This window comes from Thermobia domestica, chromosome 9 (assembly GCF_964235325.1).
Source record: "Thermobia domestica chromosome 9, izTheDome1.hap1.1, whole genome shotgun sequence".
Taxonomy (NCBI): domain Eukaryota; kingdom Metazoa; phylum Arthropoda; class Insecta; order Zygentoma; family Lepismatidae; genus Thermobia; species Thermobia domestica.
This window is the reverse complement of record NC_137462.1, coordinates 209,798,535-209,820,438: the sequence shown is the minus strand read 5'-3', so window position 1 is coordinate 209,820,438 and position 21,904 is coordinate 209,798,535. Positions and strand designations below refer to the sequence as shown.

General features: G+C 36.0%; 1 protein-coding gene across 7 annotated transcripts in view; it reads left to right on the top strand.

The window, feature by feature from the left end:
- The window catches only part of Spred (Sprouty-related protein with EVH-1 domain), a 300,286-nt gene that overhangs the window by 242,200 nt on the left and 36,182 nt on the right, over positions 1–21,904 (top strand). For all 7 annotated transcript variants that reach the window (XM_081725821.1, XM_081725819.1, XM_081725825.1 and 4 more), the window contains one exon: positions 12,414–12,582. In XM_081725821.1, coding sequence (XP_081581947.1) covers positions 12,414–12,582 — 169 coding nt within the window. The remainder of the gene's footprint in view (positions 1–12,413; positions 12,583–21,904) is intronic.

Below are 21,904 nucleotides of genomic sequence, written 5' to 3'. Positions count from 1 at the left end.
TTTTCAAAAAATAAAAACTGTATTTTTTCCAACCCTGCTTATGCCATTGTGTTGGCTACCATTGACCAACAATCACAAACGACTCAGACTTTAATGGACACGTGAACGTGCTATCACCATTCTAAGGCCATCATAACCTGAGCTCTTACAGATCTAACATTGTGTAAGTTGACGACAATGTTGCGAACTGTCATAGCAAGAAGAATCAAAACGACCACTTGACAGAACGATGAAGGAATCGAAGTTGAAATATTTACAAACTAGATATTTAAACAATAATCGTACTTCACTTTACTCCTCAGCATTCCAGCACAACATAGTTCCACTAGGCCTAACGTTATTGCCACAATAATGATTTAGTTTTTCTTTTTTCACTTATTGACACAACTCTGTCTTTTTGACAAGTTTGTTACGTAAATAGAAGTGGGGTTACATGGAACAACAACCGGTCCACCTCCCTGTCGCCGCAGGGAATAAGTTTTCGTGGAATTGAAAGCGAAGAAGGTAGTAAGTCTGTACGGCTCTTCTAAAGTTCAGGGGCAATGAACCGTGATTTGGAATGTCAGGCTGAAATTAGTAGAATTTCTAATGGTCTTTGTAGGAAATTTTTTGACATCGGAAAAAATGTACATAGTCTATATATTACAGAGACCGTTATAATGAGCTTTTCATAAGGACTGATTTAGAAATTGAGTAGTTGGAAAGTAACTAACATGATCCAGCTATGTTTGTCTTCTCGTAGAAGACTTTTTTTTCACCAATATGTGAAGGGGAGGATAGGTTTAGACCCACAAAATACATTTGGAAACACTAGGTTGTTTCCATGGTAACAGAACAGTGTTGTCGCATTTATATCTACTCATTAATGTGAAAGTTTTTGTGTTGTCGGGTTGTTTTGATTTTTTGTGCTATCATCTTAGTGCATTGGTGTGAATATTGTGATGTAAGCATTATTTTCATTCATCAGTAGAACATAATTTGTATTCGTATTATTCACATAGACCTAAAATATAAATTTAGTATGTGTTTATAAACACAGTGCCTGAAGTGCGGAAAGGGGGTGCCCTTGAAAGTCAGGCACGGGAATTTGTGTTTAATCTTAGGGAATATTTCGAAAAAGAACGTAACGACGGTCCTTTATTGTCATTGAATAAAGTGATTGAAAGAGTAGATTCAGCTTTATACATTGGCCCTACAACTGTGAAAAGAATCACGAAAAAGAAGTGCCCGAAAGACCACGCTAAACCGACGGAAACTTTATCTACCCTAGGAAAAAAGCGTAGGATTTCAACAGTAAACGGGTGAGCTCCTCCGTGGCTAAGTGGTTAGCATACGCGCCTTTGGCGTGGGAGGCCCGGGTTCGATTCCCGGCGGGAGCTCATGTGGTTCGGATTCCACGTTAATCAGTAGGTCCACGTCTCATATAGCCTTGCTGCTGAACGGGACGTTAAACCCAAAATCAACTCAACTCAACAGTAAACGGAATTAAATTGCCTGCAATTGAAAGCCATTCACTAACGTAAGTAGTTTTCATTTTTTTAAAAAAGATATAGCATTATGGGTCTTACGCAGAGTCGTTTTGACGCGTGTTTAGTGTCATATTAAAGAGTTAAGTTGATTTTAACCTCTCTTTCAGCAGCGAGGCTATATGATACGTGGACCTACTGATTAACGTGGAATCCGAACCACATGAGCTCCCGCCGGGAATCGAACCGGGGTCTCCCATGCCAAAGGCGTACGCTTACCGTATAACCACAAAAAAGCTTGATGGCATACTAAAGAGTTCGATTAACATGTTTCCATGCAGTAGTCAGGCATTTACTATAACGCTAATCATACGTCAAAACGACTCTGCACTTCTATGTGTTTAGAAGTAACGGTTGTTTTCTTTACGATTTTGTAAACTATCTTAACGCAATACTAATTTGTTTGTTTGTTTTGACTAATACTTTCATCAGGCATAATGTTAAATAATAGTTTTGTTGTAATACATAGATGATACTTTTCCCACAAAATGTGCCCTTTGTTATATTGTATTATTACAGAAGATAAATGCGGCAACCGCGCTTGATCGCATGTGAGAGTTGTCAGAGCTCTTCTTAGCGCGGCCTTACTTTAACCGGGGCGCGCGTTCTGAGTAGGAAAATGTAGTTTTTGGACGAATCCTCCTTCAACGATGCAGTGACAGCAGCATACGTTCTAGACGCTACGCTACCGTGGTGAGTGCAATCTGGCAGTCTGCATTGTTGGGCATAATAAACAAAAACCAAAGAACTCAATTTCTACAACGTGTGATAACGACTGCTAGGTATTGCGGGTAATTTGAGTAGCAAACGCTACATCAGGGAGCTTTTAGAACCTAAGATACTGCTCTGTTACTGTGACGGGGAATGTGCAAATCTTTTCGAAGAACGGGGTACCACTGCTTGCTCGGCCTACTAGTTCGCGTGACACATTGTCCATCAAATATGTCTGAGATATGGTTAGTCGGCGATTTAATAATCACTGTCCTCCAGCAGCTATTGTTCATGCTTTGTGGACCTTGCATACGAACCGCATAGAGGGTGCTTTTTTAGAAGCATATCCAGGACGACTTGATTTTATGTCACGAGGTGTAGAGGCTGTCATTGCAGCACAGATTGAATTCTCAGAGAGCATGTAGAAGTCTGTAATCCTAATATTTTTTTGTATTGTCATGTAAGTACTTCTGGTATAAATTTCATTTCTTTGGCGTGTCGTCTTCTTGGTGTTGAATTTTCACAAACGGTAGTGGAGTCTTATTTGTAATACCTTAATCCGAATAGAAAGATCTAAAGTTCATTCTGGCAGATTTCTAATTTTGAAGTGCGCACATCATGTTAGGGAAGTAGTTTAACATAAAATGTTTAGTGATTTCTGAAAGTAATTTTAAAAAGACTCTGCGTTTTTTAGTTTTCTTTAGCAGATTTAATTTATATGGTGATAATTCTTTTTTATCCGTTCTGTTGAGTAAAAAATTAGAGTAGTTTCGTGTTTTGCTCAATATGTAAGTGTTATACTTAGCGCAACTTAAACTCGATTTATTTTTGTTTGATATTGTTTAAAATATAAACAGATCAGTCACACTATCGATTCTACCTGAAATGACCTAACGAACCTGTTCTGTTGTCTTCGTTCATATGAAACACTTCCCACAAAAGATACGTATGAGCATTCTGAATGTTCATACCCAAATGAGTATAAAAATGGTACACAGCGCAGTTACTAACAACTGATCTTAGCAAAGCGATTTGTCGGAGTATATATGAGATGCAAAGACACTGACTAAACTTTTGAACTTCTACAAATATAAGTGATATTAGCAGAAGTAATAGTATATAATTAACAGAATATTAGACAAAAGCGTCCAATGAAAAATTAATTCATGTAAAAGGTAAGCTGCCTTTTTAGTACTGAAATAATTTCTTTAATAAAAGATAACCGAATTACCACATAAATAGTTCAAACAGTTTTCTAGGTAAGTAGTATTGCATAAATAGTTTACACCAAAACCATAAATTATGTAATGAGATACATGTTGAGAGTATAACTTTTTGACGTTCAGTATTTCTTATGTAATCTACAAGAAGAAATTAAGTATTGTAAATGGACTATGTATTAGGTGATGTTATATAGAAAATGGAGTACGATTATAATGTATTAAATTGCAAGATCGCCAGTTAAACCATGTTTATAATGGGAGTGTATTATTACCTGCTAATCTTTAAACGTTGATAAATGCTCTTTTTATTGCATTTACAACCACCACCTCTCTTAAGCGCCAGCATCCCGAATGGCGCTAAAATGATTTCCGTTAGGCTTCGGCTTTGGGTCTAGCCTTGGGGTGATTGGAACCTACAGTTAGAAACAAAATAGTAATAATAATAAATTTATCTATTTACAAATAAAAAGGTAAGGAGATATGTTCCCAAAAAAAAGGTAATAATAGAACAAAACATGCATAATTTCCTCTCCCAGTCGCACATAAAAATACTGTAAAATATTTTTTAAATTTGTCTTCCTTATTTGGTTGGAGCAGAGATTGCATATTCCGCATGTAATGCAATGGTTCTGCTCTTGAGTCTTGCTAGGAGGACCTGGATGATTAGTGCCAACTTTCTAGACCCATAGCTCTTTGGCCTACAGTTAAAAATATACTATTATATATATATATATATATATATATATATATATATATATATATATATACTAGCAGCGTTCACCCCGCTTCGCTGCGGTCACCCCGGAACGCAATAAACTTTGTTACTTAGATAATTTTTACTTTTTCGCTTTCAAGTGATATGATAAAAACCATAGAAGATTGCAGTAAATGTTAACATTATATCGCCTGTCATTTATGTTAACCCGCCCCGCTTCGCTGCGGTCACCCCGGAACGCAATAAACTTTGTTACTTAGATAATTTTTACTTTTTCGCTTTCAAGTGATATGATAAAAACCATAGTAGATTGCAGTAAATGTTAACATTATATCGCCTGTCATTTATGTTAACCCGCCGAGTGACACGGTCATGCGGGTTGCATATAAATACGTTTATTTTTACCTATGATGAACTAACAAAGGATTTGTACGTTATGGACACTTGAATGGTCAATTATCTCAAGACACTGGTAATTAAAAATTAAAGTGATATGATAAAAACCATCTAGGGTCCAAATCCTAATAACCCCCCAAAAATAAAAGAAATTGGTTCAGCCGTATTAGCGTGATGAGGGAACAAAGGATTTGTGCGTTCTCTTTTATATATAAGATATATATATATATATATATATATATATATATATATATATATATATATATATATATATATATATATAAAACATAATCCATAAAATTTGTCCAAATGAAACTATCATGACATTACATGCTGCAGGAATACGCTCTACCGGTTCCCACTAAATAGGGAAAGATAAATTGTTTTATTTTTTAGAGCGTTATTGAGTGTAAGTTCTGCAAGTTTTGTTCCATTTGGACAGATTTCATGGGGTATGTCTCAACCCTTGTCTATATGTAAATAGGTGAGTGTATGATTATTACTTTACGTTGTAGGCCGAGGAGGTATGGATTTTGCAAGTTTGGTTCTAATCGTGGGTATATGCCCTCTCAGTTCTCAGCAAAAAGAAAACGAAAATTTTGTTTTCAGAGCTTTGTCGAGAACAAATTCTGTAAGTTTTGTTCCGTTGTGACCAATTTTATGGAATATGGCACTCTCTCCCCTTTGTGTATAAACAGATAAGTTTATTTTTAATCGTAGGCCTAAGAGCTATGAACCCTGCAAGTTTGACTTCAAACGTCCAAGTCCTTCTAGGCTACACACAAGTTCCGAAGATCTAACTGAAAGCATTTTGGCACCAATCGTTGGGTTTGAGGAAGCTGGCACCCAAAAGAGATACGCTAAAATGTCATACCGCCTCTTGTACACAAACGAAATTTTTGCATGGACGAACGATTGAGAACATTTCGGAGCCAACTGGTGTTGAGAGGCTAGTGCCTAAAATAGATACGCCAATATCTCAAACTTTTGTCCACAAGCATTCATTAACAATTGAAATTATTTTGACGCCAGTCGGCATTGGTCGGGGACTGGTGCCTAAATTTGATATGCCAATACTTTCTTTTGTCCACAAACAAACGATTGAGACCATTTTGGTGTCAACCGGGTGGATGGCCCCCCAAATTAACTTCTGAATATCTGTTTTGGTTGCAGCATGATAATACAGGACCAAAACTGGCCTTCAAGAGAAACAAATGTCAGAAAGACCTGCCTCAATGGTGTGATCCGAACTACGTCATAGAAATATGTAAGACTCAGAAAAGATTTTCAGGTCATTTAAAAAAAAAAAAAAAATCCGAGAACTGTATATTTTAAACGGAATCCGTGTTGAAAAGCTATAACATACAATACGTTATTGAAGTCAAAAATAAAATTCCCAAAACTTAACATATGTATATCTGAGGGTACCTTCATTGTGATATTACAGTCTTCAGCATTCAACATTAATTTTGCTCATAGCGAAAGTGTTATAATGCTGATGAGGTTTTTGTTCAATTATTGATTATTCTAAGAAATATGTAAGTTTGGAAAATAATATATATTGTTTTCAGATATTTTTCACTAGTTTAACATCAGGAACATTGAAAACAAATATTAATGTTTGATAGAAACTGTAGCAGGACGTGCCGTTATGTTTTTAGTACATTGCAATGCCTGTTCAGGTTATTTTCATTCATTGTTAGATGTTGGATCATTCACTGTAGGTATCTCATTCATAAATGCATTAACAATGAATTTATCCTTTCTGGGTTTGAGGAAGCTGGCACCATAATGAACATCATACCATTATGTATATGAAAGAAGGGACAGTGAAGAACAGGAAGGGGAGAGTAAAAGATAAAAATATTGCTAACATAAAAACGGGATTGTACAGAATTAAAAGGTATCTAGGTAGGTACACGTGTAGAACTCGGCCATTTACAGGGTTGCTGTTGCCACGTGGATGCGTGGGCGTTGGAAGGATCAATACAGCGTCCTCGATGGCACCCCCTTTGCTGCTCGGGGTTGGACATGTTAGTAGCAAGAATAAGCGCCCATTTATGTTTTCACTTGCTGGTACAGGAGCAAGGGTCACATTTGACGTCAAATGCACGTGTATGCCTACAAATGGAGCGATATATATATATATAAAATATTCTAATCAAGATTATAATAATGAACGTGGTTAATAATAGGTTTACATTAAAGTTTTTAGAAAAGTTGAATTTGGTATGAAACGCATGGAATTGAAAGTTGAAAAATTTCAAAAATCTCGTCTTTCAAGTGAAGACTACAGGTGGAAAAGGAGGCGTCTTTTTTTTTTTTTTTTTTTTTTTTTTTTTTTTTTTTTTTTTTTTTTTTTTAATTAACTTTACACAATTGCCCTGTTTTCCACTGACTTACCTCCTCTTTCCCTTGTAGGTGAAATCTTTAGCATTATATTTCTTAGTTACTTTCTTCTCACTACGGGATTTAGTCCATGCAAACTACACCTTTCAAGCTACATAATTCTGCTGTTAACACATTTTAGACCATTTCTTGACTTGGTGTTCAAGTATATTTAAACAAAAATGTGACCAAAGCAAACATGTATATTAATAATAATCAGATATATATTTGCCAAAAATGTAATACAGATAATTAATATAAGTATAATCTGTGGTCAAACTTTATTCAGATTATCACTTCTAAAGTCAGAATGAGCAGTAAGTACACTCTACTCAGTCTCTTTACTTTTTCATTTTTATTTAAATTATATAATAATTTAAAGAACGGTTGAACATTTCTTCAAGCTGTATTTGAGAATACTATTCTACAACTTTGGACTCCTCAAATTAGAGAAGTAACTTTTTTTTATGCCTCCGTTCGCAAGAGAATTCACAAGCCTCCTGCCGCTCATCAGTATTTTCTTTTGGAGGATGTTAGATAACATAATTATAACCAGACTTCTCTGGTGCATAATGTGTTAAATGCATACAATTACTTTAAAAACACACACACACACACTTGGTTATATATTTTATTCAGTAAGCTTCAAAATGAAAAGTGGACTCACCTCTTCGCACAATAACGTAACAGCTCCTTTGTGGCTAAGCGGTTAGCGTACGCGCATTTGGAGTGTTAGACCTGGGTTCGATTCCCGTGGGAGTTCATATGGTTCAGATTCCACGTTAATTCGAATCCGTCTCATATAGCCTCGCTGCCGAAAGGGACGTTAAAGTCAACTCAACAATAACGTAACTAAGGATGCAGATCCCCCTCCGTAAAAAATATCAAAAGGACCCCCCTCCTCCCATGTTAATATATATATATATATATATTGGATGTCCCATCTAGTGAGTCACTACTTGCCTATATTATATAAAAATTGTGTCCAACTTCATTTTGTTCTCTTGAGCTCCTTCATGGCTAAGCGGTTAGCGTACCCGCTTGCTGCTGAAAGGGATGTTGAAATCAACTCGATTGATTTTGTTCTCCTTGTTACTAAACAAGAAGGTAAAATGTAATTCACTCTCAGCTAGAGATGCAAAAATTTCTGTGATCTTTTTGCGTGGTGAATCTTGGGCTGTTTTGGATATTTCGATTTTATTAAAGAAATAACAGTACAATCTACCTTTCTTTTCCCAATAGAACACCAAATAACATTTAATCGCTCTGTTCCGATAAAGTAAACAAAAGAAACTCAAGAATCAAGGAAAAATTGACTAGTGAATAGCAAACAAAAAGTATGAATCAGTGGACACATTGGATTTTCTAGTTCCAACAAATTGCTTGTAAAGATTCAATGACAAGTGTGTTAGTAACTATTGTAATAGTGTTAGCAATAACTGATATTAAAATATAGTAGTTAAATTTCATGCAACATAATTAACGTTTACAATTTATGCATAAACTAAAACTTCAATTAATAATGTTTTAGGAGCTAAATGGACATTTAATGAAGGAGATTACACGGCACAATATTTCTATCTATCGATATACTGGGTGGATAGGAATTAACTCCGTATTAAAAACTGTTAAAACTCTCTTAATACTTAACCGGTTTTCATGAAGCAGAAAGCATTTTGTTTCTTATAAAGGTAGAATTTATTACATATCTCATTCGTCATTGCAGGTATCAGCTACGGATGATGGTACAACGCCCATCATTGCGTGAGCGGGCTCAGCTAGTATCCCGGTACGAAGTATGGCAGCTCGTGGTACAAGTTCATAGATAGTGGCAGTGTGCAAGGACCTCGTTCCTCAGTAGGTGTAGAAACTATAAGGAATTACTATTCGAAGATATTGGACACAGGTTTTGTAGCAGATATTAGGAGACGTAGTCGCTCCTTAGCTTCCAGGACGGAGGAAAATGTGCAAGTAGGGGAGGAAATATTCACTCGGAAGAACTCGAAGCCAGAAAGACAGGCATCTTGCGAAAATGGTTTAACTCGATACACAGTCTGAACTGTCCTGAAGAAGAGTTGAATTTTCGTCCATGGAAATTACATTATTGTGCCTGAAGACCAATCATCGGTTGGAGTATGGGAAAATGATGTTTGCTTGATACGGACTGGTCTAATCTTTTCGGCAGTATCCTGTGGTCAGATAATGCCATGTTTCATGTTTGGGATTTGTTAACCGGCACATTTCTAATTATTGGACAGTAGAGGATCCGAGGGCAGTTATTGAAAAAGGCCATCACCACCCAAAGGTTACAGTGTGATGTGGTGTTACATTCATACATTATTCGGAGCACTATCCAAGACGGCACCTTATTGTGCTTGAAGATTATGGTCATGGTATTGTATCTACGTAGGACAATTACAACCACCTAATTTTTATGCGAGATGTGCTCCACCTCATTTCACATATCCCATCCGTCCGTGGCTGATAACCCATTTTCCAGATTGTCGTGGCCCCTGAATGACAGTAGAGAGTTCTGATCTAACGTCCTGCGACTTCTTCCTGTGAGAGTGGGCGAAAGGGGAAGTTTATCGCACAAAACCAAAAACTCGTGATAAATTAGAGAAGGGAATTCGCCAAGTTCTTGCAAACGTACAACTCGAGTATCTGCAGAAGTCAGTTGGAAATATCCCCAGTCATTTACAAAAAGTGCTGCACAGTGGTGATGCTTATGTGGAATTTTAGCAATGCATAATAATTCTATCATTGTGAGGAACAAAATGCTTTTTGTTTCATGAAATTTGGGAAAATATTAAAAAAGTTAACTTTTAATAAGGAGTTAATTCCCGTCCAACCTCTACGTAACATTTATTGAGATCCTATACATAACTCGAGGAGGAGACAAAATAGCCATAACCAAGCGTGCTATTTCAAGCGTATTGACAAAATACAAGAGTAGAGAAAATTGGTAGTTCTGCAAAGAACGAAGTTTTACAAACATTAATCGAGTATTATACCCAAAACTACCGTTAAAATCGTTAATTTTGTAAACTAAATGTATATTATTCTAGGTTCTAATAAAATATCGAAATCTCACAATAGTGTTTCCCAACGGAGAACGGAATATAGGCGAAATTTTACACCGAAATGTATTGTAGCTGTTTTTTAAGTTTCTGATGCCTCTTGCTTGCCTCCCAATTTGAATTTAAGCAACCCGCGAAACACACATGACAACATGCTCAACTTACCGTCAGTGAATTAAGTGCTTACGCAATGTGAAAAGTGATACAATGAATATGTTGGGTTGCATAACTTACACCTCCTAGCACCCGAAGAATACCAATTTGAAAATGAATCAAGATAGCCAGCTCCTGACGGAACATAAGACTCATAAGTAGTAAATGTTGTAAAGATGCTTTTTTTTTTTTTAATTGTAGAATCCACTGCAATGGTACTTGAATAAGAAAATGATCCAAAAAAAGCGGAAATTTACGTCTTATTATCAAAAGATCCGAAAAAAACTCAGTTTCCTCCATATGTTAATATCCTGAAAGTAGCCCTTATCAGTGAGATTATCATGAGAAATTTCCGAAACTGTCTTCTCTAATGGAACCGTTAACATGCTATTTGCATTTTGTACTTCATTCCTTCATTGTGGGAGCTTAGACTTACATTTGGACCTAATGAGTATGTCTCGGTGCATTCTGCAACATTATCATCACTTTTGGTATTCATACGACTAGTCGGAAGAATGTTATATGCACTGCAAATATTAATTGATATTGTTGTTTTACGCTAAAATGACGATGTAATTTTAAGTTAGTTTTGTGAATATTTTCTTGTAGCCTCTTTTTTTCTTTCTTATTTCAAATGACTATTCCCACTTACTATGAATTAATAAAGCAAGTAATGGAATATGAATTTGCCCACAATGTCACTAAGTTGAACTTTTAAATACTATCCGACAGACTTTTTTTCCATCACATAACCCATAAACTGGTGTAATATTTGCTGGATAGACTGGCATTAATGCAACAAGTTTTGTTCACGCACCTTTTCACTTCCGTAACATAATCGAAGTGTAAAAAGCAACCCTTATTCTGGATTTGCCGCACCTCACAGTTAATTTTCAGTCTACATTTATATTTATAAATGAAAGGCACTATGTGACTTCATACTCTTGAACCACGCGACCATCAAATTTTCAGCATAGATGAGGTTCATTTCACTTTGACGGTGCAACTTAGGGGAGGAGGGAGATATTTAAAAATGATCGAAAATGAAAGAACTAAGTTTGTGTCTCAATATCTCGAGTTAATTTTCAACATAAATGAAGTTCGGTCCTGAGGTGGTTTTTATCATTCTACTTTGATTGTACAAAAGGGGAAGAGGATCTAAAATGACCGATATTAATGTGGAATCCATAGTTTTCCGTGTCTCCGAGATGAACAGTGACACTTCCGATATTGTTTAAATCTAAAATCAGCCATTTATGTTCAAAATTAAACGTATTCTGCCCGTGCAAAGAACGGATATTCTGCTAGTTTACTATATTTATTCATTTTTAGTTTAACATCCCACTATTATGCGCCGAGGCTTAAGGGAAACTGTAGTGATAAGATGAATGAGAATGGTTGAATGACAAAAGGGAGAGAGTCCACATACACGGTATCTGTCCACCGGAAAGCCCACTTGGCGGAAACTGGAATCGAACCAGGGACCCCACGCGCCAAAGGTGAATGCTCTACCACTGAGCCTCCTTAAGTTAAATTTCAATAAAAAATGAGCTGCAGGTAGTGTTGTGAAACGAAGAAAAATTACAGTAGTGTATACCTTGAATTTTTAGATTCTTGATACTTAATTACGTAATTAAATATAAGAAGTTATGATAATGAAAGTTTGGCTTATAGTTAAGCAAGTACCGTTGTAAAGGATAGAACACTTCACTACAATGTGTACTAAATGCGATAATTAAAGCAAACTCTATATGTATATATATTTGCTTTCCTCCGAGTGTGTATAGAAAACCCTTGTAATAAAAATACAATAATTACGAGATTTCAAGGTCCGCATGTACTGAAAAGATGAGTTTCGGGTGCAGTCTGCATGTTCCGACTGGAACTAAATTTTATGAAAGAAAATCTAAATATATTGTGTATTCGAAAACCACTTTTTAAAAACTAGAGGTAGTTTACAATGAACGAAAATCAAATCAAGTAAGAAAAGTTTTAGAAGTTAATTGTTGTAGAAAAAAAAATGGGAAATAGACTGCACTGTAAGGGGTGTGGTTTCAGCATTAACGAATTTTATTAGGTATGGCTACGATCTGTATATATTGAGTTTTAAGTTTCTAATCGTGTACATTAGTGAAATTAAACACACTAATTGTTCCCATAATTAATGTATCTGTATATAATTTTGTGAATAGAATTTTTTGATTCGATGTTTATTTTTCAGGTTGTGTTAAGTTGTACAGTAAAAAAGGATTTCGAATATAATAAAGTCATGCCAACTTTTCACCACTGGAAGACGGGTGATAAAAAGTTTGGACTTACGTTCCAGACTGCAGCTGATGCTCGAGCTTTCGATAAAGGTGTTAGAATTGCAGTTGAAGATTTATTGGAAGGTGAGTAATTGTAGTTTTCAGCTAATTATATTAAATTTGGAAATTTTATTTAACAAACCATATTTTAAAGTTATATAACTTAATACTAAATTGCATATTAAGTTACTCTTGAAAGCCAGTTTCTGAAATACAGCAGTATGTACTAGGTTGTGTTCCGAATGTTATGTGGTATATTTTACTGCTGCTGCTTTCAAACGTGAAATGGCGAATAATTTTATTTTACCTGTACCACGAAATCGCGCAATCAAATTTGTATATCTCTGAAAGTGAGTTTATGACTTACTTTTCCATACGCATACCTTAACGCATGGTTTTGAAAAGTTATTTATTTTATGACTGCACCTCCCCGACAAACACCACGTTTACGAAGACATTTATAGTCGAGTGGAAGGGATTGTATGCTACAGTGAAATGTAGAGCTATGTCAGTGGTAATGGGAGAAAAACAGTAAGGTATTGTTAATAGGCAAAAGAAATGAAAGGGGAGAACTGATCAATTTCTGTAGACAGAATTCACTAGTAATTGGGAACACTTTGTTCAATCAACACAAGAAAAGATACACATGAAAAATCCTCAATAGACTGCAAGATATAAAATAGACTGTTATGATTCAAGGCAGGTATCAGATAGCTTGAAGAGCGCAAAGATCTTTCCCAGAATCGACGTTTTCTTTGATCATAACCATGTGCTGACGAAGTAGATATTGAACAAGAAATGTAGGCAGAAGAAAACTAAGGCAACAAGATATTAAATTCTTAAAAGTTGAAAAACTAGGAAGCAAGAAATCTTTTCAATGAAAAATTCGAAGAAAAATACTCGAACGAGGAAAGGATGGTGCAGGTAGTAACAAACTGTGGGAGCATATTGTTGCATATAGCAGGCCACAGAAGATGTAGTAGGATACCGCGAAGACAAAACAGCTAACAGATCTTGGATTACAGAATAGATGTTGCAGAAAATGAGGGAAAGGAGGGCGTGGAAACATATTGATATAGAAAGAGGGCAGCAAAGTGTGCAGGAAATTAACTATTACGAAGAATAGACAGAGTTTTACAAAAAGAAAATGCGAGAACATAGAAGAATTGAAAAGAGTTGGAAAATGCAAGATGATGTAATCTATGGAACTCTGGAGGAAACAAGTGGGTATTACGATGGCAGTAGAAAATAAGAATGGAAAGGTAGTAAGCGAGAAAGTAGTCTTAGGAAGATAGAAAGAATGTGTTGAGGATATATATATGAGAGTAGAGATAGACTGTGTAACGTAGATGTTGAAGTAAAATATGAAGTACACGAGGATGATAGAGTTTAATATTCTTCGGGATGTGAAAACGCTATATCTAAGATAAGGGATGGAAAGGCAACCGGGGTGGATAACATACTAATCGAATTCATTAAGAATATGGGAGAGACAAAGGCAAGAAAGAATTGTTCCGATTCTGCAATGAAATATGTGAAACAGGAGAGTGGGCAAAAAATTTCCTGAAGACTATCATAATACCGACGGCTAAGAAATCGAACTCAGAGAGATCTGAGGATTATGAAAGTATTATTCTCATACCGCATCCAGCAAAAATTTTGCATCGAATACAGAACAAATGTTGTATGGAAGAACAAACAAAAAACTGAGAAGAAACTGTTCGGGTTCAGGAGAGAAGAGCACAAGAGAAGTTGGATTAGTAAGGATAATCGGTGAAAAGTTATGGAAAAAAAGAGAAAGAGGTATATGTTATATTTATTGAGCTAGAAAAGGCTTTTGACCACGTGAATTGGGAATTATTGTTTGGAGTTATAAAGAAGGTTGGATTGGAATTGAAAAGATCGGAGACTCATAAGAACCTTATATATGAACGAACAAAGAAGTGTTAGAATAAGAAAGGAAATGGCAGATGAAGGTATAATTGGAAGAGGAATTCGAAAGAGTTGCTGTCTCTCGCCAACATTATTTATTAAATATCTAGAAAGGATAGTGAAAAGGAACCTACATACTGAAGACGGCATTTCAGTAAGAGGTACAATATGGCGCTTGTTGTGGAAGAAAAATTGAAGAGCTGTGAAGAATATGGATGAAAGTAAATATTAGAAAAACAAAAGCCACGTTGATTGGAACAAGGGGAGAAAAGAGGACAGATTACTAGTTTTCGATACCTGAGTAGTAGTATTAGTGATGGTATGAAGTGCGAACTTGGAATGAAAGCAAGGATAGGAATGACGAAAGAATCCTTCAGGAGGAAGAAAAGTATATTTTGCGGCACTGTGCATAAAGAGTTGAGAAAAAGACTCGTAAAATGCTTCATGTGGAGTATTGTGCTATATGGGTAAGAAGATTGACATTACGCAAAAGTGATGTAAAACACCAGGAAGTTTTCGAAATGTGGGTGTGGAAGAGAATGGAAAAAAATAGCTGAGTCGACCGAAAAACGAATGACAGGCTGTTTGAAATTGTGAAGGAGAAAAGAACAGTTTTAGATATGATTGAAAAGAGGAAGAGAAACTGGTGGGGACATTGTGTAAGAAGGGATTTTATCACGGTGGATGTGCTAGCTGTGAGAGGGTAAGAGGATACAATTGATGGACGTTATCAAAACAGAAAAATCATAAGTGAAGACGAAGAGGTTAGCTGAAGACTGTGGAACATGGAAGCTTCTTAATTGCGGGAAATGACCTGCCAATAGTGACAGAATACCTATGATGATGATATCTGGCAATGCTGATTACTTGGAATCTACAAATTCATTGTATAAATGCAATTCAGCAGATATTTTGAATGAAGAGAAGAACTCGAACAAAAAGATGAATTTGTCATCATATCATGAAGGATCATCAATTTGTATTAAAATACCGGATAGGCTTACAATATGCTTTTGAATTGTTGGCTATTAAAGTAATAAGGAGAAATGATGATAAAGAATTGTAGCTTACTTAACACGAGCAATGTAATACATTGTAATTTACTAATTAGAGAATTTAAATTGGCGATCCTGGAATTATATTTTTATTTAAATTAGCGTATTTAACAGTGACTAATGTTCAACGTTTACGAGTTCATTTGTTTACAATGTATAATATTACTAACTTCTCTCAAACGACATTGTCTAGTCTCTTCGAAACAAAAGTATTTTGTTACAAATCGTCACTTCATAATTATGATGGAGTATCTATATAAATCATTTTTGGCAACTGCCTCAATTGCTAAGGTTGAAGAAATAATTTAATCTTCAGAGAAGGCTTAATACGTTTCAATACCTTGCTGTATATCTCTTAGCACGTTTCGTTATCTACGTTTTGATAGCTGTATTTTCCCAACTTCGGTTCATCATTAGAGAACACATAATGTACCGTCTTCATATGCATTTCAGTTTTATCTGTAAAATGTACAACACAGGCCTTGTAATATTGAACTCTTTTTTCGATTGTCAGAAAATACAAATTCTTTACATATAGGTGTCTTCCAATATGATCACCATTATGAGAAATAGTCAAGTCGGAATGTTTGCTATTCTTAGGTTACTGCTTATAGTCGAAATGAATGAGCATATCAAGACATACAGTTTCACTGTTTGGTTTTCACAAATATTGCTCTCTTCTTTCTGTAAATATATTTCATTTACTTGTATTACTATTTGTTCTATATTATACTGCATATAAAAATCATTATAAAGCTATTTACCATTAAAACACCGGAGAAAATGTAATCCTTCAGTTGCTTATAATTCATGTTGTTTACTGTAAAAAAATTGTTCCTGTTCAGTTTTAGGATTTACAAAATAGTAAATAAAATAATAATCAGCATCCTAATATTAACAGAGATGAGAATTCATGCATCCCGGTTCTCATTGAAAATTGTTGCACTACATTCAGGCAGTGGTTGTGCAGCACATTATATTGTGATATACTAAATATGAATCCCATTCTCAGCTATCAACTTTCGTATCTTTTTCATGTAGTGATTTAACTTGGTTGTAAATTTGTTAGTTACTGGGGTATTTTTTTTAATGAATGAGTTTTTTAACTCATAGCATCAGTTCATTTTATGGCACATTCACTTCAACATTTTCAAAATTACTTTCCAAAGATTACTGAAACGGGTTATAAGAATGGATGTATTAGCATAGTTTAACATTTTATATGGTGTATGAGCAATCAAAATATGATTTTTGTTTAAAAGGCGTTTCCTTATAATTTTTCAAAGGTTTTATTGTGTGGACTAATGCCCTCTTAACAAAACTCGATTTAAATACAAATATTTATAATTTTAATGGAAACACCGGGAAAAATTGCAGTTAACCAGATAAATGTGACATTGGGACAAACTTTCGCGCTCAGAACAGCGCAGATGCAACGTGGAAGAGTCATAGGGGTCTCGATTGGTAGCAAGTGGAATATTACATCATTCCACATTCAGTGCATCACTCAGTTACATGGGAGAGGATGGAGGAGGAAATCTGCAGCGGATTAACTTCCGAAACTGAATATAGGTCCGGGAATTTGGCTGCCCAGAAGAGGTGTTCAACTTCATCCCGATATTCTTCAAACCGCTCCGCAATAGCTTCAGCTGTGAGAATGGGCGCATTACAATCCTGGAATATGGTATCATTTTCCTGGAACAATGTCTGGGTCATAGAATATACCTGGTCTCCTAAAATGATCACATATCACTGCCAGTGATGCAGCTGATAAGGTAAACACCCCAGTCATGGACATGCGTAAATTCGCCGCCAGTAATGGACATTTCGGCAGAAATGTATGAAAAATAAGACATTCACTAACGCAGGGAAGTTTGCATTGTGTTGGAAATTATCTACATGATATACTGGTTCCACTCAAGATCGTTAGGCTGTCGTAGATCTTCGGATTCAGCAGTTGTGGTAAAGTCGTGGTGTCGATTGTACGCGCTTGTTCTCAGATTGTGTTAAGAAGATGAATAAGCTAAGAAATCACTTGGCAACTCTGCTATAGTAAAGCTATAAACAAAATGAAAGGCGTGTTTTTCTACGCACTAACATTGATATAGGAAAGGCATAAATGTGGCAAAAATGTATATTAATAAACTTGAACCGTCAATATTGGGGGTGTCTATGACTTGTAAGACAAAGGTGCTATTTGCCAATGTTGGGCATCTTCCGTCCATTACTGGTAGAATTAGAAAATGTCCATTGCATAAGTAGCATGAAAGCTATATGAATAAACTGGCGTATGATAGCTTGTGACGTTTACCGGTAATGGACAGTGGGTGTGTATTACTGGTGTAGCTTAGCAACTTTCGTCCTATTACGGACACTTCCCGCACGTTCCAGTTCGTATATATGGGGTGCTTCAAAATAACTATTACAACGCTTACGAGGTGATTCTAGAGGTCAAAAATATATCTCGCATTGTTTCCTATGAGACATCATTCCATTCCCCTTAAAGAGTCCAAAATGTGAATAATATGTTTGGCTTTTCGGCAACTTTGGCTGAACGTAAAGCAATGAAATGGTGTGGAATATTGGCAACAAATTGTAAGGACCAATTCGTAAGATAATATCCCGGCATTGGACCGTTGGAAGTCAGAAACAAACATTACAAACAAACGGTTCAATTAGATATCACAGTTTCGAAATGAGCCATTTATTTCCATGTCTTGAGTTCCAACGGAAAAATGTCGGGATTTTATTTTACGAATAGATCCTATATAACATTTTATACGTTCTATACGAATAGGGCCAATATCCCACACCATTTTCGTTCCTCATGTTTAGCCACAGCTGCCGAAAATACAATTAAAATGTGAACTCCTGAAGGGGCCATACCAACGGCACGAGGCCTCCAAAGGAAACATGTCAAATAAATGTTTGGCTCATGTCGAATAAATGGTATTTCAACGAGCGACTTCAGAACAGCTGTAACAGTTACTGAGTCTCAAATTTCACGGAAAAAAACTATTAACATTTAAACGTTGTTTGGAGAACTTGCAACCATGGAATGGACCCAACGAAATACATCTCTGTTTTATTTTTGGAAGGAATTAGTCACAAAGGTTTAACGAGTCAGTGCAAACTGAAGATGTATTTCATATGAATATTGTTGCTCAACTTGTCCAAGAAATTCTTGCACCTTCCCATGACAATATTTTGCCCAAGAAATTCCTGCACCTTCCCACGACAGTATTTTGCCATATCCAACACAAGCATATTTGAATGAATCTTGCAAAGAGTTGGGCTCTAGTCAGACCGTAAATCCCGCAGTAGATGACGCGTCGAATAGTTTGTTCCTGTTCACTGAAACAATATCAATGCCTGCTCAACGTTCTTCTGCATTTACAGAAACAACCAGAAATCTATACAACAGCTTCCTTGATGATGGAATTTCACACAAGGGACACCTTCAGAAACTGCAGAAGCCAACAATTCAGAACCAATAGTAATTTCTTCCTCATTATCTATATCCAACAGTTCAGAACCAACAGCAGTTGCTTTCGTATCAGCTACATTCCACAATTCAGTACGGTGTTATCCTGATGTTCCAGCTTCTTTCGAAAGCGCTATCTTTTGGCCCGAGGAGAAATCGAAGTTGTCCAAAAACAGAAGGAACGAATCCCTGCAGTTGTTACATCTGAACAATACCGACTCTATAGTGAATCGAAACTTAAAGAAGAAGCCAGAATTCAACAGAAGTTACAGAGAAAACGTGTGATATAGTTGAAGAGAAGAAAACCGACGCGCAGAACAAATAAAAATGGAACGTACAAAGCAGAACTCCAAATAGAGGCAAAAAAAAAAATCTTTAAAGAAATTTTCTTTTGCGTTTGTATTGGAAAATGTTACCGGCATCTTTCAGAATAGCCTTTTGCTTTATTGTTTACTTTTTCAATAATAAAAGGGGTATTTATTTTCACCTATTGTTCCCAAACACATGCAATTTCTAATGAACATTGGGCTCTTTTCGTTTTCACACAAGTACTGGTTATACTTAACGTTTTTCAAGTGCAAAATAAATAAAAATCCTACGCACAAATACCGGTTACATATTAAATTACACCTCAGCAGGTTAGACATCAAAATTTGCTGATTTCTCTTGTATGTCCATAACTGCCGTTTTTAAAAATGTCCATCACTGGTTACAAAAATAGTTACAAGAACAGCTCAAATAATACATTCTACTCGTTTTCTATAACAGTAATGACTACGATTTAATAGACGCAAGTGTAAACTATGCCTACCACTACGAAACAACAAGATTACTACAATTCTCTTCCATCTACAACATATTTTGCCAAAAGTGTTCTTAATAGTGTCCGTGACTGGTGTTTACCTTACGCGTCAGCACAGGCTCCACTGAAAGTCACGATATTATGGTCCACAGCGTCAAAGAGTCGGTACTATGTTTCACGATTGGCCGGAGATATTGCGAATCATACGCATCTTCGAACGTCCGCCACACACAAACACAGCCCTGATTTCAGTCCATATAGAATGTTTGGTGCACCATTGGCGTCGTGGTAAAGCGTTATAGTCCCCTATCAGCGGTTTCATCCATGACTCCGTATATCCATGGCATGTAACTTGTAGTGGACTGTGATTATCGACACAATATGAGAGGTGGTGCTTGAGCTCCTCCGTCATTTACGTTTTGAGGAACAATCCGCTTTAATGCTCGGCAGGACTTGTCACTTAGGGTTTTCTCCCAACTATTGTTCCTCTTCGATGTGAGTTTCGTAGGTCACCACCACCTTAAACATTGTTCCTTGCGACATACTTGCACCACATAAACCAAATGCCAACAGTTTGTCCTGACAAAGAAGTCGCCCGTTTTACGCTCTCGTCGTCTGCTCAGTTCAGTGCACACTGCTGTTTTACTGCTCCTCACGTAGTGCGAAGTTTGCCTGAACACACCACCACCAACGGTAGTCGGTGGTCGCCGCTGACAATTATGGACGTATTTCTAAATTTATGGGTATATCTGTATATAGATCGATTTGTAGCTGTAGTACTTTCAGGGTAGTAGAAAAAAAAAAACAGTAAGTTTTTAGTACAGATACCATTACTAAACATTAGGAGATATATACCCGAGTTCAACCATGACCCTGACCAAATTGTTTCAAAGTCCAATGCAATGTGTCACTGGTGTCAGTTGTTAACTCGTATGCACAACTTTTGCTGTGCAGGAATCATCTTTTGAATACGCAATACAGAATGGATGTATTTTTCATTGTTATTATCTGCCCTGCTAAGCGAAAAGGCCTTATCTCCATTTCACATACTTTCGAGAAAATAAGCAAAACGCGTTTTAGCTTAGGCTGTACGTTCAGATTTGTTGTATTTCAGTAAAACTTTATTAAATATATATTTTCAAAATCTAAAATTTGTGTGGTAATATAGTTAAATATTTTTGTTTATGAATTGCCACTTAAGGTCTTTTTGCTTACTTTCAGTCACAGTTTTGAACATAAGGTAAACATTCTTGACGTCATTACCACCTACCTATTGGTCAAACCACGTCAATTTCACTTTAGATACAGAATTGTACTACGAACATTCTCATACCAATATCTCGATTTTCGAAAAATGTGGAGTCAAGGTCTTTTCGCTTAGGACGGCGGATATATGCTGGTATTATTAGTCTTCTTTCGTGTAAGCATTTACTTCAATTATAGATCTAATGCATTCAGTAGACCGATTTGTGTGACTGCCTGATGTACTGTAAGATACTTCTCTTTCGCAGTTTTGTAAAGCCTAATCTCCAACTTATATCTTGAGTCCCTAGTAACAAAGGAGTAGGATGAGAAAACAATATTTTACATGTTGGTTGCAACAAATGTAGAAATACAAGGAAAGAATCAAGTTAATGAGATTGTAATTTTTCAGATAGGTACATATCGGTTTTTTCTAATTGTATTTCATTTAGGGGTTTTCAGTTTAGACATCTAATTTCGAGTAACTTCCAAATGCATTGACGTACAGTATTACACTATAGTTTTGTTGTAATTAATGACAATTGGGTTTGAGATAGTGAAAGCTCACTGCAATTAAACAATTCGTTCAGAGCATAATGCTCTAAAGAAATTTTAATCATAGACATCTCTTCTGAACATAATTGTACAAATATTAAATGTGTGTTGACAGTGAAAATACCAGAATGTAATAAATACTGAGTAGACGTTTTACTTGCTTGTACATACGGGCGATGTGAACGTGGTTCAAGATTATTAAAAGTCAGTAGAAGCAAATGCGAACGTCTTTCTTACGCGTGGATAAAAGGAAAGTTTGAAATTTGTACGGTTATCGAAGCATGTGTCTCGATTATTCACGGAAACAGGACTATCAACATTAATAATAATTATATA